The following is an 18547-nucleotide window of genomic DNA, read 5'->3' as shown; positions in this document are numbered from 1 at the left end:
GAGTATACTACTGGAGGACACAAAATGCCCCATTATAAGTACTGGGATGAGGGTTTGTTTTCCATGATCTCTGACCAGCCAGAGAATTGAAGTCCATCTGCAAGGTGATGAAATGGCTGTGCTCCCTATCATAAATGGGGAACACCTTCTTAAATTCTCCTTCTCCACCAGGGCCAGCCTGTGTTACATAATCCCATTCTGTAATCTCAATGTTCCACTTTAATGTAAGACTCAGCGCACTCATGCGACTAATCCATACTTAACAATCCCCATATCTTCTCCCAAGGGATACAGCAAATGCTTACATACCTGCAGCTACATCTATGCTGCAAAATAGGGATTTGCACAAAAGTAGGTGCATGATGTCACAAAAGGCAGTTTACACTCCACTTTTACACTTTCGTCAATGACCATTTATAAGCTCAGTCCATATCTCTGTCCTGTAACTGGATAACAGGAATGGCCTCCGGACTCTCCAGTCACCATCGTTCTACTCCAGCTACGGTTGTAGTTGGCTCCATCCCCGGATTGGCAACTGATTCCTTCAGGACGAGGCTGCTCGCAAGGCTTGGAGCTCTACACAGGGCTTCACAGGACTCACTAACACTCATGGAAGCTGAATATAAAAATACTACAAATGTATAAAGAGGAAATATTTCCTTTGCAAAGCTTGTTTGCCCAGACCTCAGGCTCCTGTTACACCTGACTTAAAAAGATTAGTGAAACTGGTTCATAATTTTTTTGTCTTATTTGGCTTTTCAAGTGATGTGGAAACGTAATGCCCTGTGGATGTCTATGTGTCAAAAAGTTCTGGTTCTGCTTTGGATATTCATACATGGAAAATCGCAATGTTTCCCGAAATGGGTATATCAATTACATCATCACCAACGATCATCATCAACATTTATTTATATCACGCCAGCAAATTCTGTAGCGCTTTACAATTAAACAAACACCGTAATAAAACAATATTGGGTAATACAGACAGACAGAGATGTAAGAGGGCCCTGCTTGTAAGCTTACAATCTATAGATTACATCTATCAATCATAGTTACCTACTTTCCCGGAATGTCCGGGAGTCTTCTGAATTCCTGGGAGAGTAGGGTAACCTCCTGCATCCTGCCCACTTTCTTAGTGAAGTGGGTGGGGGCGGGAATTAGTGACGCAATTCACAATGAATCCTGGTCCCATCCCCTGCTGTAATAGGCGGGAAATGGTGTTGAATAGCAGAGGGGCGTGGCCTAGTGAAGTGGTCACACCCCCAGGAGACGGCAGCAGGATGCCCCTCCCAGAGGGGAGATCTCACATGTCGAGTATGTTATCAATATTAACTCCAATAGGGAAGGGCTACTAAATGGTCCATTTGCTGCATAAGAAAATGGGAAAGACTTGGAAGAGTTGAACATAAGCAGCTTAGAGGAGACTGAAGTGACATGATAGGAACATTCAGTTTATTATACTTACTAGTGTTCAGGTAAGCAGTATTTGTACAAGTAAGAGGATTTATAGAACAAGGGGACATACTTTGAAATTGGAGGGGGGGGGGGGGCTGAAAGGTAAGTTAAGGAAGAACTTGTTTACAGCAAGGGTGATAGATCCATGGAGTAATGTCCCAGCAGCTATGCTGGGGACAAGTTTACAGTAAAAGAATTCAAGAATGGATGGAGCATACACGTACCTCCTAACTGTCCTGATTTCGGTGGGACAGTCCTGATTTTAGAGCTCTGTCCCGCTGCCCCAGCTGTGAACATGTTTGTGCCGCGGGTGGGAACGTTGGGACAGATCTTTCTTCACAGCTGCTCTGCACAGCAGAGCTGAGGTGAGCGAGTGCCGCACACCTGCTATTGGTGCATGGCGCAGTGTGTGGAGGGAAAGGGAGATTTCTAAGGGGCGACCTAGTGCTTCACAGTGCTATGCAGCCCTCTGGGGGAGTGGCCGCACCCCCTTCATGATGTAGCCACACCCCCATTGTGATATGGCCACTCCCCCTGTCCCATTCCTGGGTACTCTTATATGATCTAAGATATTAAAAAAGAAACACACACAGAAAAGGACAGACTAGATAGACCTGCAGTTAAATTCTGTGTTCTGAGCAATAATCAACCAAAGATAATAGAAAAATGGAATTAAAATTGTTAAAATATTAATAATAAAATAGTATTGGTAGTACAGATAAGGGATGTGTTATCAGGACAACAATTATCTAGAAAGCTCCAAAAGACACAAGAAAAAAAAGATATAATAATTGCAGGTCACTAATAATGTTATAGACACTGATATCAGGAGTAATGCAGGTAAAGATGTAATACATTGAAATGTAATTTAGTATATTGTAAGCATGTTGCTCCAAATTATCCAGAAAAACCAAAAACCTAATTTACAGTCATTCTGGACAATAGATCTTGTATCTGAATAAAATTTACATATTTTTACTTCAGATTTCATGTAAACTGATCGTATACTAGAGGCAGGGCCGTAATTAGGGCTGTGCGACAGGGGCGACCGCCCAGGGCGCAACGCTGAAGGGGGGGCGCAATTTAGGAATATTTTAGGTTCATTTGGTTAAAATTGAGGGCTGGGGGGGCCGCATTTTGCTTTCTTGCCCTGGGTGCTAGAATTCTAAGTTTCGGCTCTGCTAGGTGGGTTTACTGGTAGATCAATTGTACTGTATCTTTCCCTCTTCTCTGGGATACATTAATATTTGCATATATGATGGTAACTAATTTTGTACAACATCCATTGTCATTTATCTACATATTTTCATTTATTAACTTCATTCACTTTGGTTGCCCAATGTAAAATATCAGTGACTTCAACAGAGCAGTGGCCCAAGTGGCCAATTTAGAATATACATTTGTTGAATACTTGCTCTTCTTTACCAATAACAAAGCATCACTGGGGCCTTGTTTTATTATAATGCTTTATCTAATGTCACTTTAATGAGCTGTATTATGAACTGGGGGAGTGCAATCACAATATCAGATTACTTAGAAAAGAGTGATGTTATAACAAGCAAATACCTCATGTCTCAGTGTGTCTACTGGTTCCTAATGAATTGTCTTGAATATTGGATCAGCTTACAAAATGATGCCCTCAGTGTGATTGCTGCCAGGTATGCATTAATGCCTTGTAGGGTATGGTTTTTCGATAGATCAATGGGTGCTATGAATTCAGCCAGCAAAGGGTGTCTGGAAAAGGTGATGGTCCCTTCATTACAGGGAGGCCTAGTAATTTCTAGTTACAATACTAAAAATGTTTGTTCTCTATGCAAAATGCTTGTTGTCTTCCATTAGAAATCCCAGGCTCTTGGAATATCCAAGAAAATGTAGTTAAATCCCACTTTGCAGCAATCTCCTATGCTGCTCTGAATATAAATGCATGTGATGAGTAGTCATTGGTATAATTGCTAATGTTCTCATAGAGATCCCACTCTAGGCGAGAAATCATTACATAGAAATTGCTCTTATAATTTCCCTTTACTCTATCGAATTACGTGAGGTGATTTCAGACCAGGGCTGTGTGAAAGTTTTACAGGAAGGTAAAGGGGGAGGATTCTGACAAACTCATAATAGTTCTCTCTGACGTTGGGCCTATCGTTGTTTAAATAGGACAGTGGTTGACGGATACATCTTCAAATATGACTTTATTCTTAATGAACTAATCTTTCTATTGACAAATTACACAAACAAATATACTTGTCAGCAGTTTCTTTTACTCCTCTGGAATCTCCAGAAGGGGAGGTGAATTACGACTTCCGAGGAGGGGGGCATGATGCCGTGAATTGCATAATTGACTAATTGACACAATACGCCACAAATTTGTGTCATGTAGGTTCACACCCCGCCCAATTCAGGATGCGGGAGAATGGCCTCCAGACCACTTCAGGATGCGGGAGAATGGCCTTCTCTGTCATGAGTCTCGGAGACCTATCCGCTATTAGCTATTAGGGGTGCTCCCGGATATTCCTGGAGAGTGGGCAAGGACGTAATAAAGTTAGAAAGTGGCTTAACAAGCTTATATGTTTTTTTAAAGAGAACACATCGCAAATGCAAAGTTGAGGGCTGCCATTTTGTGGACAGAAACAATACTCATGAGAATGCTCCCTTTATCAGTTCACTGGGACCTAGTGACATCATTGAGACATGAGGCACTTTGCCTCAGAGTTATCACTAGTTTATACTGAAATGATAGGATGCATTCTCATAATATTGGTTCGGCTCACAAAATGGCTGCCTTGAGTGTGTGCTGCCAGGTGGCAGATAGACTTTATGGGGCGGGGTAAAAGTAGCAGAGAAATTCATGTTTTTGATTTTTTTCCCCCTTCGTTGATTAGTGTTTGCTAGCTGTGTGCTACAACAGTCAGAGCTATACAGGTATGTGCAATTGCCGGACTGCGAATTGATATTTTATTCACAGTCTACACACTTCTGATTGTGCTGGGAGACATTTTGCATTTCATTAGACGTTCGTGTGCATATTAATAACGGTGCTGATCATCTTGACGAAGAGGAGAATTCCGACAGGATAGATGTAGACACTAAAATGCTGATCGTTGTTATGGCAACATGTAGTAAATGTAGACTTACAGAGAAAGTGAAAGGAAACATTTGCGTCACAAGTGAATTCCGGAACTTTAATTCACGTCACTTAAGTTTCTGAAGGTGATATTGCCGGTCTTAAGGGGGCCACCGTTAATACTAAAATAAAAAATGTAGGAATCTGTCTTATAAACATTATTTAGTGTTAAAAAATAATGTTATAATGTTGTATTCAGAGGTTCACTATGTGATGCTGGTTGATAGAATAATTAATTGAAATGTGATGTTTAAAACTTGTTTGACTGCTCTGATACAATCTTTTGTCTGTGTTTTAGTCATGGTAATAAAGAAGTATTTTCTTGCCGTGGGATCAAGCTGGCTGTAACCTGGTTTCTGGACAGGGGACATAAGGATGTGACAGTATTTGTGCCAGCTTGGAGGAAGGAGCAGTCCCGGCCTGATGCCCTCATTACCGGTGAGTAAAGACACTAATGTCCAAGGCTATGCCTCTGTTATCACTCAGAGGTGAAAGCTATTATTAATAGTATTGTGACCCTATGTCAATCTTCATAAAGTGTAAATTATTTGTTGACCTGTCAGTGAGACCGCAAGACAGTTGGAGAAACTAATTGTATGGAACTTTGCTGGATACAAGTAACGTCATCATTTAGTAATAAACTAAAACAAAATGAAAGATACCTGTCTCACAATAGTTTGGATTTTAAAGAGTTCGGTCTCGATCAGTGGGATGGTGGTTGCTTATAAGGGGCAATATATCGAATGGCCGTCTCACAAACAGAACAGGGTGTTGTTTGGTCTGATTCTGATGTTGCCTAGTTGGCCAGATTTTCCATTCTGAAATGTTGGAAGGTGCAATAGGGAGGAGTGGAGGTTTGATGGGAGCTGCTGAGTGCGTGGATTGAGTTCTATTCTATTCTATTAAATCCTATTTGACTATAAGGGATTCATTCCAAGATAAATCACAAAGAATGAGTACAATTACATACTTGCCAACCTTTGAGAAGGCAATTCCGGGAGATCCCGGTCAGGGGGCGTGGTTGGAGGGAGGGCGGTGAATCACGTCATTTGGCCCCGCCCCCGCGACAAAACTGTCATTTTGTCGTGGGGGCGGGGTCAAAACGACGCGATTCACTGCGAATCGCGTCATTTTGATGAGTGAGTTCCATATGGGGGATACTTGCCCGCTCTCCCTGGAGTCCGGGAGACCTACCTGGATTTAAGGAGTCTCCCGGACATTCCGGGAGAGTATGCAAGTATGTACAATTGGTAGATCCTTTATTGTAAATGTAGCAGCCTCATATCTCCAAAAGAGTGGGTGACAATAAGTCCTTGGCCAAAAGTTGTTTCAAGTGGATAAGACCACTCTGTGGATACGACCACAACGTGTCAAAGCAAACTAAGGAGCTATACATTCATTTTTATATGTTTATATTTCCCTAAAGTAGTCTACAACTCGTTACAAGGGTCTAACACACCAGCACCAGTATTGCCATCTGTTGGCCACAAGTTGTACTGCAGCAAGTGCACTTTTAGTTTTATAATTTCCCAAGCAGTATTTTAATCACAGGGGATTCCGTACAGCTGTAAATTCATCCTACACCTATTATTGGCTACGCATTTAAAAAACAAAAATAGTAGATTGTATTGTAAATTTTGTGAATTACATTGAAATATCCCCTTTGCCAGATCAAGAAATCCTACGGAAGCTGGAGAAGGAGAAGATCCTGGTGTTTACCCCATCGCGTCGCGTGCAGGGCCGGAGAGTGGTCTGCTACGATGATCGCTTCATAGTGAAGTTGGCCTTTGAATCAGATGGTATTATTGTATCGAACGATAACTACAGGGATCTAGCAAATGAGAAGCCGGAATGGAAGAAATTCATTGATGAACGGTTGCTCATGTATTCATTTGTCAATGACAAGTAAGTGAGACCAAAATGTTTTTTAAGTTATGGTTTTATTTATTGTTGCAGGAGATGACAGTAATATATAGTGCTCTGTTGCCTCCACCTCCTGGTACAATATAATGTAACTACAGGCCATCATCATCATCATCATTTATATAGCGCCAACATATTCCGTAGCGCTTTACAATTGGGGACAAACATAGTAAACTAATAAACAAACTGGGTAAAACAGACAAAGAGGTGAGAAGGCCCTGCTCGCAAGCTTACAATCTATTGGACAATGGGAGTTTGACACATGAGGCTAAGACTACATTTTGCATTTCGGCCCAGCCAGGCTGCATAAGTAAAAGTGACTCATAGGCTAGATGATCCTCTCACAACAACAATGTTGGTTAGGGGGTAGTTGTCTTGTGTGAAATTGTGTAACGTGTAGTAATAGGGTAAGGTAGTGAGGTTAAGAGGGTGGTTGAGGAATATTATAAGCTTGTCTGAAGAGGTAGGTTTTCAGAGAACGCTTGAAAGTTTGTAGACCAGAGGAGAGTTTTATTGTGCGAGGGAGAGAATTCCATAGAGTAGGTGCAGCCCACAAAAGTCCTGTAACCGGGAATGGGAGGATGTAATGAGGGTGAATGAGAGACGCAGGTCTTGTGCAGAACGGAGTTGCCGAGTTGGGAGATATTTTGAGACAAGAGAGGAGATGTATGTTGGTGCAGCTTTGTTGGCCTTGTAGGTTAGTAAACATATTTTATATTGGATTTGGTAGAAAACAGGCAGCCAGTGTAGAGACATACAGAGTGATTCAACAGAGGAATAACAATTTGCAAGGAAAATCAGTCTTGCCGAGGTAATTGCAATAGTCAATGCGGGAGATAAGTGCATGTATTAAGGTTTTTGCAGTGTCTTGTGTGAGATATGTGAGAATTCTGGAAATGTTCTTTAGATGTATATAACATGATTTAGATATAGAGTCAATGTGGGGAACAAAGGATAGGTGTGAGTCAAGGATTACACCATCATTGGAAATGTAATTGCACATGAGACCTGAAGCTGATGATCCATCGGGAAGAAGGGCCAGCGGTGTGCTCACAAATCAGGCCCTCTGCTTAGTTTCATCAGGACCCCAACAGTGCAGAAAAGTAGGGTTGTAGGGCAGTGACCTTCCCAAATCACGTACAGGTGGTTGCTTGACTACTTTTTAAAAAGTATTGTTTTTTTAAAAAAAAAATAGAATTAGCCTTACTCATTTAGAGCACAATACATGTATCTCTTTAATCCTGTTCACTTTCTGCTTTAATTCATATCAGGGTTAAACAGGATGCAATGTATGCTTTATAGGATTATCTGTTTTACAGCAATGAACAAGTGAGCTTTCTGTTTGCACCATAATGGCACACAGCGTAATACAAGGCGCACATCAGTCATCTCAGCCTTAGGGCCTGATTCATTAAGGCACGCAAAACAAACGTATTGTGCAGGTTTTTGTTTTTGTTTTTATTTAAACGTAATTATATATTTCCAGCATACACACGTCTGTATTTAATTATAAGCGGATCTGAAGAAACGTCTCGTGCATATACGGCACTTGTCGTACTGAGACAGACACAATACATATGTATAATATAAAGTTCCAGCAGACCGCACAGAAAAAAAAGTATTCAGTTATAGTCACCTTTTTAACTCCTCCTCACTCCCTACCTCCCTATACTTTCAATGGATCGTCTACTTGTCCGCGATAGGACCGTTTGTGCAAAAAAACCGCTGCGTTAAAAATGTAATTGAATGTCGGGTAAAGTTATCCCGCTTTAAAATGTGCGAAAACCGTGTTAAAATGACTTAACACGGTGTAAATAAAACCGCGGCCAATTGAATTGCCCTCTTAATATATATATCTAATAATTGTCCTATTTCATCAAATTAATAATAATTCATGGAAATTATCCAGTAGATCATGGAGTATGACATTTGCCCATTTAAAAAACAACTGTCTTCAGCACATAAGCTCAGTATAGGTTTCCAGTATACAGGAAGCATTTGGTAAGACAACATGTACTGTGTGTTCCAATGACCAAACCTAAATCAAGAGTATATGAAACTATATTATATGAAAACACCTGCTGCCACTGCTCACTAACCACTAATAAATAGCCACAATATGGTAGATATTGAGGGTCACATTACTGTAAGACGAATTGGCTGCTGATCCATTCCCTGAGTGTTTCATCTGGAAGTCTCTGTTTTTCTTAATGAGTCACTATATATTCAACAGAGAGAGATCTGTGGTACTAATACATTAACGTGGTCTAAACAGATTAAGGAGCCTATTTATCACAGGCTGAAAAGCCTTTTTTGTAGACAAATCTGGAACTTTTTCTGTTGACAGTGATTGTTTAGGCTCTGTCCTATGTACTTATGAGGTTACTGCTCACGGGCACCAAGTATGGATGGCTCTTATAAATGATATATAACACTTTGGGACGAATATAGTGTTGGACGTAAAGTCCGTTTTAGGCGCATTGACCAAAAAAACACTATCACCCATGTGCAGAAAGCATCATATCCGCCTGCATCTTGGACGCAATTTACACTTGTGACAGCTTGTGGCTTAGTATGAGGAAAAGAGCGGAACGCAGAATTCTGAAGGCGCGAACTTGTATAATATAGACACAGGGGGTGTGACTCCGTAAGTAAATCCTGGACGCAGTAAGGCGCAGACGCAACACACGTCAGAAAAGGGGTAAAAATGTGCGGCAGGAATTAGGTGGCGCAAGTAGTTATCTAGCTGCACAAACTGGTCGTAGCTCGGTAGGGTTTACGAGTGGGACGCAACTGGGGTTGCATGCTACTTGTAATACCCTACCAAGCTGCGGCACACTCCCACTCCTGCACGTCTTAGACGCACATTGCGTCCGACTCTAAATGAGGCCCTTTATCTTTTAGATATTTCAAACCTGGGCTTCCAGTTCCAGACCTAAACCAGGACCCATACTTGGTAGACCAGAGTTAGGCCCTTCAGATCGATAATCCCAATCACCCTGGTAGCTTTGACCGTGATAGAGCAATACAATATTGTTAGATAGTGACGAAAAGTAATGACTTATATCTACAATCAAAAAAAAGGATTAAAAAACTATACTGATAAATAAACCGCTTAAAGTTGTGCGCAATCTGATTACTGTACATGATACATAAAAGAGTAACAAATATAATCTGAGACATCATTTATCTCAGTTCACATCTGTCTTCCAGTATTTGCTCTACAAAATCTAATTCCAAAAACCAATTGGATTACTTATAATATACTTTTGTATCCATAATCCAGTTTTGGTCAATATTACATTCATGCTGTGCAGCAATAAATTAAAAAACCTTGCAATGCGTATCGTTCAGTGTGATCGTATTAATCATCATGTAATCAGCATCAGTAATGACGTTTTCATGGCGGCACTGAGTTCACTTATAAAAATAAAGTAGCTCACAGGCAGTAGAAAATATAATAGAACATAGAATTGGAACTAGAAGTAGTCTTGATAATATAACTGTCTTTCCTGTTCCTGAGTGGATTAATACGTGTCAAGCTGTTATTAGTCAAGGAGGTTTTGAAGGTGACCTGATCTGTAATTATAAATAACTCATATTTGTTAAGATGTACAAAATATTGTGGACAGAAGCAAAGAGAGAAAATGAGTAACAGATCCTTTTTATTGTAGGCCAGATATATCTAGATCCTTTATGCTATCACCTGTTGTCTACCTGTCACCTATACACTGAAAAGGTTGTTAGATGTGCTGACACATTAATATTTTTTATAATGCAGCTTATCAGTTTGGAAGTCAATGAGGCACTGATAGCCGATGGCTATTATCTAGGAATTAGTTCTAATAACCTCTCCTCCACCTGTTCTTCCCCTCTCTCCTCCCGCCCCCTGTTCTCTCCCCACTTCTTCAACTTGCTCCCTGTGTGCCTGTGTTCTGTCTACCCTCCCTTAGGATGTTAGCTCATTTGAGCAGGGCCCTCTTCCCTCTGTTCTCCATACCTGCTCTTCTGCTCCGTCTTTACTGCATTAGCCTGCCTGGAGTCTCTGAAGTTTTGGTATTTTTTGTTAACCGTTTGTGATGTGTTACCTTGTTTAGTCTACTGTTTGTGCTGTGTACGGCGCTGCGGAACTCTTGTGGCGCCTAATAAATAAAGGATAATAATAATAATAATAATAATAATAATTAGTTGTAGCAATGAGACTCGAGACCAGGCAAACTTCCGGTAGCTCTTAAACTGGCCACACAAGTGATTATTTAACCATTCTGGCTCAAAATGACCGTGTGTACCCAAAACCAACATCAAAATCTCCAAACGGAACAAATTTTTATTGTCATGGACCGAAAATTCCTGTTGGCCAATGATTTCATCGACCTATGTGTATGATCATTGGCTGATAGGAAATACTGTGCCTCTTGGGATTTAGTTTTTCATGCCACACACCAAACTACTAGATCTTAGAGTATTGGGCAATACTTGTGGGATCATATTGCTCAAAGAATCCAGATTTTCAGTGACAATGCCAAACAGGAACACAGTGTCTAGAATCAGCTGTACCTGTGCTCTTGTGCTTATACTTTCTCCAACTTTAGAGTAGATAGTGATCCATGTGCATAAGCCTCTAATGTATTACTAATTGGATTTGAAGGTAGTGGCCATGATGCATTTACACCAAAATCTCAATATATTTTTTTATTGTAGTTTTACAGCAGGTACCTCTTTAAGTGAACACCCTGAGCTTTGGTTTGGGATGCTTACTGAACAATTAAGAGTAATATTAATGGAAAGCCATAGGAGGAATAAACAAAAGAAATATACAAAGTAAATGTGTCTGTTTTTGTAGATTTATGCCTCCGGATGACCCACTAGGCCGCCATGGACCAAGCCTGGATAATTTTTTAAGGAAGAAGCCTGTTGTCCCTGAATGCAAGAAGCAGCCTTGTCCTTATGGTAAGTTACTGTGATTTCTTTATAAAACCGCATATGACATGTTCAGACATAGTTGGAAGAAGGCAGAATGGGAGGGGCAGTCTACCTTTTCTATATCACCACGGTGTTTTTGAAATTGCAGTTGAGAAAATGCCTCGAAGGGATTGTCCATTATTGATAACCTCACCTTAGTATAATCGACCTTCTCCCCTGTGCAGAAGTCGGGACTCTGACACATTTTCCAGACTATTAGGTCTCCCTATACCCCACCCACCCTGTAATCAGCTTATTTTGCCAAAACACTGCTGTAGTGTTTATACAGTCCTCCTATAATATGAACTATGGACAATCGTCATCTTGGCTTCTGGTAAAGAATTGTTCTGGGGGGAAGGTTGCAGGTTACATTAAGGCTTTATGTTCAAAGTGGATACCCCCTTTTTACGCTTTACTACCATCTGCAGTCTATTATATTTGCCCCCTCCCGATCTGCTCCCTCCATGTAAACATATTTCTTGCAGCTCTGTGGTTTGTGGCATGACCCCATGACACTGCGGAGAAAGGGTGTGAGTGGACATTGCAGTTACTGTCAGTCATATGCCCCTTCTGCAGCTATTTTAAATGAAATCGCTCCATTATGTCATGAATCACCCTACCAGTTAAGTTATCAGAGCCTGTTGTAAACGCGAGCTTCACTTTTAGCAACCCCCTTTCCCATGGAACCAGATATGTTCGCCGGTAGCTGGCTGTCCTCAGGACTTAATCTCAAGTAGTGATAACTGAGGTGGGTACCACAGAGGATTTGGTAGTGGGATGCAGAACAGAGATCTCTATGGCAATAGGGATGTAGGATGCTAATGGAGCAGGTTAGGCAGAAATACTGAGATACAATGTCATGTGGTACCAACTTCTACCAGTATAACAACTTGGCAGTATAGAGTAGAGGATTGGATGTAATACCAGTTGTGGCCTGTGTGGAGATGGCGCTGAGGAGCAGCACACATTGGAAATGAAAGAGCAGTGGCAATATATATCCAGATTGAGTATCAACGCTTACACAGGAAAGTTCAATGGTGTGGATAGCGGGCACCACATTACTGCGGCTGGGAAGTGGTATCACAGAGTCAAACACCAGGCAAAATGGTCGGTCCAGGCAGGTATGTAAATGTAGTCAAGGCCTTAGCAAACAGGTCTCTAAAAGAAGCAATCAGAGGTAGTCAGGTCACAGGCACAGTTGAAAACGAATGTCAGATGAAAGCAGGACAAGCACAGAACAGGAGCACGGAGAGGCAAGCTATAACCGGCAAGTGAAACTTATATGGATTTATAGCAGCAGTCACCAATCAGAGTAGATGTCAGATTAAGCTGCAGGTGAGTGGAGATCATGTGATCACACCCAGGCTGACATTCTACGGTATACGATACAACACTGCAGCAGCCAAAACAAAAGCAGCAATTACCGCTGTTCCTAACACATTACCACCTAATTGCTAATTCCACCTAAAAAATACAGGTTAACTAGCATTTCCCCACATTCAGTACACACCTCCGGTCTGATTCCTGTGCTTAGTGCTCATAAACTTTTCTTCTCATTGTGTTGGGAAATGGTGTAATCTGTCAGCTGTTATCAGGTAATGGTGAGCTTGTCTTTGCCAAATCTCCATGGACCAGGCACCCTTGTCATTCGCTTGAGATTTGGCTTCAAACACCCAATGCAGAGAGCTATTGAAGTGATGTTAAGAATAAGACATGGAGCAGAAGGTGGTCTGTACTCCATAAACCTCTGCATTTCAAATGGTTTTCTTTGAAAGCCATTGTTAACAATGAGAAGCAAGTTGTTCATTTCAATTAAAGGCCAGGGACGTCAGTGCTATAAATGAGGGCCTTGGAAGTGTAGCTAAATAGATTTTAATTAGATAATGTTCAATTCAGGGTGCTGGTGTTTACTGAGCTTCACCAGAACCTTATCTTTGCTGAATGTCCAACTGGAAACTCCCAATAGTCACCCCTATGGTATAATTCAATGTGGTGCTATTAATACCACAAATGTGCATCATCATTTACTGCTTGTGTTCTACCTGGCCATGAAGTGACTTATTATCTTCCTGATCTTACTTTACATTAAGTATATCAGATCTGCAATGGAAATGTTAGTGTGGGTCCTTGTCAACAACGTAGGCTGTGCTCATCAATGACAGCCATTAAGACCTTTAGTGAGTCAGGGTTTCTCTGCATTAGGGATAGATTATTTGGGTAACATGGTCATGGGTAAAATGAACTGGGTCTTAGACGTAGTTACCTGTTGTGTTAAATCATGTGTTCCTACCTCCTACTCCCCTCTCCCTTCCTTTCATCCTCTCTCTCCCATCTCCCACTGTCTCTCCTCTCCTCTGCCTCACTGCCCTCTCTCTAATCTCCCCCTCTCTATTACCACCTCATCCCTCCCACACTATTACCCCTCCTAGCTCTTCTCTGTGCTACCCTCTGTTCTTACATATCCCCTCCCCCTTCTCCCCACAAAAATCGACACCTTCTCCTGCCTCCCCCATCATGCCCCCATGGGCCAATTCCATCTCTACTTCTCTTTGCTCTCTGGGGCCTCCTCTTAATTCTGTTTCTTGTCCCATTCCCTCCATCTTACCACTCCCATACTGTACTGAACACCTCTGATCTTCCTTGCCCAAGTAAGGTACACTTACCTCAAAATAGGGACAGTGCAGGTCACATATCAACATGGCACAAGTGGACTTACATCCAATTCTTAATCAGGTCCAAAGTATATATCCCTATAAATGTCATGTCACCAATTAATTTAGGCTTTCACTAAACGATAAGGGTCGGATCATGGTTAAGTGCTTGTTTTTCCCTATTTTTGCTTTTTTTCCCGCCTTATAATGACAGAAATATCATGTACTTCAAATTGCTACCAAGGAAAGCCCTAGTTAGACTAGTAATTAAAAAGTTATTCCTTCTGTAACTGATGCAGTCCATTGATATAAAATATGACTTTGCCACCTCAGGTGTAAAATTTGCACATCCTTGTCAGGGACAATCCAAGCAGGATGCCTTTACTTTGGCAGGGATGAAAGACACTGATGTCTCTGACCCACGTGTACTATAGTCGTTTTTATGGTGGAACAAGGGTGGGAGATACTTTTCTGGAGCAGCCAGCGCTTCACAAAATGAGCCAAACCTACCAATCCACAGAGCCTTTGGTCCATTACAGCAAACGTGGGTTAAAACACAAATGTATATGTATGTCTCTTTTTATATAGAAGCCAAAGTAACCCCTGTGAGATGAAGTTTGCTCAGCAAAATGGAACCTCCCCTTCCCTATGGAAGACAAATGGAATAACCAATTGTAGTAAATCAATTCCACTATCCCTTTTCATTTAATTGTATCAGAAGCCCACATTTAAGCGAAAAAACTGAATTTATATGAAACCTTTGTATATAGTATAATACACAAGTGCTATTAATATACATATAAACTCCTGTATATAATATTTGTGTAGATAGTGAGTCATGGTGTCATAATTTCAATGATTATTAGCAAAACTTGTGTTTTATGAAGAATGCACCCCTACTGAAATGATTGCAGATATAATTAGTCACCTCAGATTAATGTGACATGAAAGAACTGAGTTTAGGGCCCCATGCGTTTATATTGTCACAAATCTCTTTGGTGGCTTCTAGCATCCCTATAATTTACACTAGGGATTACACTAGCCCATAAAACCATCTCAGACAAAATTATGGCATACAACATTAGAGAGGTTAATCCCGTTCTTACAGTATTTGCCCATGGGAAGAGAGGAGGGTTTATTAGAATACTCATCGTTGTTAGCAATATATGCTAATTTTCTGAAGTGTTCAAAATAACCTTTTCTGCTAATTGATATGATAATGGTCCATATTGCCAGTCTGCAGACAAATATTTTAGGATAAAGAACAATAACTTTCAAATGTGTTATTTATCAATGTTTTCTAATTCCCCTTAGGAAAGAAATGCACCTATGGGCACAAGTGCAAATATTACCACCCAGAAAGGGGCAATCAGCCACAGAGGTCAGTAGCAGATGAACTTCGTGCCATGTCTCGGAACAACATTACCAAAATTGCCAGCGACGTTGGTTTGGTCAAGAGCAACAGTGTCCCTTCAAACACCAAAATCGACACCAGCTCAGACGTGAAGCGTTCGGCACCAAAGAGGCAATCAGACCCTAGTATTAGAACTCAGTCTTACGATTTGGAGGATAAACTCCCTACCAAAAATAAATTGGAAACTAGGTCTGTGCCATCTTTAGTTAATTTATCAAGTGTAAAACCCCAAAGTACAACGCCATCTAGAAACGGAATGCTCAACACTGTACATTTTCCATCTCAGGACCAAGTACCACCTGGACTCTATCCATACCCAAAATGTGAATCCCCAGTGGATATTGGATATTATTCAATGATGAATGCTTATTCAAACCTCAGCATCTCTGGAACCCGGAGTCCAGAGCGGCGTTTCTCGCTGGACACAGATTACAGGATAAGTTCGGTGGCATCTGACTGCAGTAGCGAAGGTAGTTTGAGCTGTGGGAGCAGCGGTGATTCATACGCTGGATATAATGACCGTTCCTATGTAAGTTCCCCTGACTCACAACTGGATGACAATCTGAAATGTCAACATATTCACCCACACAGCCATTCAAGTTCTCAAGCATTCATGCAAGGTTACCATGACTCTTTAACAAGAGTTCAAAGCTATGGGCATGATCAAGAAACGAAACATCACCACAAGCCTCCGCCGCCTTTTATGTCTTTGCCTCTGCAGCACCATGCCATCGCAGCTCGCTCCAGTTGCCCAAATGAGTATCATGTTTCCCAGAATTCCCCTGTGTCAAAGAATGGAATTATGGGTAGACATTTGGTTTCTACAAGAATGGAAAGCATCTCTGATTCACGATTATATGAAAGCCCCCCGCAGCGGCAACACAAAACCTATTTAAGCCAAGAGAGCCCCAGAAGCTGGGACCAACAGAATTACGGTGCGGATACGTATGGTTATCGTCCGAATTACTCTATGCTGAGTAACCCGTCACAACCATGCTATGAGAAGTTTGCTTTCCAGAGCCCGCCAGAGAGCCAAGACCCGTTTTGGCGGGTACCATACTGCGGTATCCCCCAAGAGTCCCCGAGATTTTCTAATACTAGAGAAAAGATTTTTGTGAACTTGTGCAACATCTTTCCGGCAGAACTTGTGCGAATCGTTATGAAGAGAAATCCGCATGTCACCGACGCCCAACAACTGGCGGCCGCCATTTTGGTGGAGAAATCCCAGTGTGGATATTGACGATAGTCACAAAGAAAATGATACACCTTTTGCGGTGTGTGAAGTTTATTTCTTTTGTTCAGCTAATGCTGAAGGAGGTTTGCTACAATAGCATTTGTAATCTCCTTCTCAGCAAGGAGGCTATATAGTATTTCATGTATGTTAATTACTGAGCTGTGCATCTCCGATATACAGCTGTGTGCTCGGGTCCTAGCAGTGCTCAAGAGTTGTATTGAGGTGTGAGGAGCTCAGTTGCTGCACAGGGTGATATAACATTCTTACTATCAGCAAAGGTTGTTTTCTTTTTCTGGAATTGCCTTGATAAATTGCAGAACCTGCAGCCTTGGTAAAAAATGGCTTGGGCCAAGCATGAATTTTTTTATAAACATTTTATTTATTATTTATATTTTGATATTTTGGTGCATCAGGGGTTTTCAGAGAAGCACTTTTTAGTCCTCTGCTCATTTCACACGGAGCAAGCTTAACGCACCAGTCCCTTTTTGCAGCTAAGGAGCGTGAACTTATTATCTCAGAGAACACACCTTTTCGTGCAGTTCACCGTCACATGACAAGCGTCTTTTGTAGATCATTATCACTAGTAAGAAGAAGCAAGTAGTCCCGTAATAGCCAATATAACAATTCATTGATTCCTTTAACGCTAACCATTAGCTCTTTGGAAATAATTTATTTCCATTGGCATATTAATTTCTCTTTTTTTCCTACTGGTTAACTCTAGAATGTAGTTTTTTAATTATGTTAATGTATATTCTCCAAAAGGAATTACTAGTGTTTACCGACTTGTGATCAAGTTGTATTTGAATTAAAAAAGGGACTGATTCTTTAACTAGTGGGTTTACCCATTCATGTAGCTTATTACCTGAATTAAGCATTGTAACACTGTAGATTCTTTGTGTTATATGATTTTTATTTGTATAAAACAAAGACCAAACAGCACTGATATTTTATTTTTTTACTATTTATTTTTGTAGGATTTCATTTTGTTTTGTACTACCAACTAACATGGGTAACAATATATTGATGATTGACACAGTACAGCACTTTTTATTGTGTTTTTGTCCATTTAATTTCTTTTTTTATTTATTTAACCATGATGTAGCATTGCTTATTTACTGGATTTAATGCAGGATAAACGCATACATCCATACGTTCATGTCAACTTCCTTTTGCACACTGTTTTGAGTACGTGACGGGCATTTTAAAAAGTGTCAGTAATTGGTTTATTGGTGTAAACCATAATAATTTTCTATCTTATTTTAGAGTAGATTACCTTACTCTTTCTTCCCTGTGTTTTACAGACCAAACCTGTAAACATCAAGCTTGACACTGATACATTTTTATTAAGTCTCTAGAAGATAAACACAGATGTTTAATAACAAGGTGTAAATACATGGCAGTAATTTAATGTTAAAATACATTACTTAAACATGGTGCCACTTTTTAGGGGAAAAAATAGATTATTTTTTTAAAATTTTATTTCATTTAAATGAATTTTTTTTAAAAAATAATAAAGCCCCATTATCTGTTGTCATCATGCTGAGATAAGGGTAGCAATGGGAGGATAGCAGTGGTACTTTAAATAGAACCAAGCAAAGACTACCCCCTGGTGATAGTCTTCACGAGCTGGGAGCTTTAGTAACTAGGGTGAAGCCCTAAATCCGTCAAAATCTAATTTTTGATAGATTTAGTCCTTTTCACCCATTGATAAATTGACCTCTAAGTTGGCATTCAAAGTTTCATTTTTATTCAATTCCAGTGACATTAGTAGGGAATACGATGGAAAT

General features: G+C 40.6%; 1 protein-coding gene across 3 annotated transcripts in view; it reads left to right on the top strand.

Annotated features, from left to right (window-relative positions):
* The window catches only part of ZC3H12C (zinc finger CCCH-type containing 12C), a 136956-nt gene extending 119192 nt beyond the window's left edge, over positions 1-17764 (top strand). For all 3 annotated transcript variants that reach the window (XM_075198892.1, XM_075198894.1, XM_075198891.1), the window contains 4 exons: positions 4875-5014; positions 6247-6481; positions 11343-11449; positions 15427-17764. In XM_075198892.1, coding sequence (XP_075054993.1) covers positions 4875-5014; positions 6247-6481; positions 11343-11449; positions 15427-16766 — 1822 coding nt within the window. In that variant the 3' untranslated portion in view covers positions 16767-17764. The remainder of the gene's footprint in view (positions 1-4874; positions 5015-6246; positions 6482-11342; positions 11450-15426) is intronic.
* The last annotated feature ends 783 nt before the right edge of the window (positions 17765-18547 follow it).

This window comes from Mixophyes fleayi, chromosome 2 (assembly GCF_038048845.1).
Source record: "Mixophyes fleayi isolate aMixFle1 chromosome 2, aMixFle1.hap1, whole genome shotgun sequence".
NCBI lineage: Eukaryota > Metazoa > Chordata > Amphibia > Anura > Limnodynastidae > Mixophyes > Mixophyes fleayi.
This window is presented reverse-complemented; position numbering and strand designations above follow the sequence as displayed.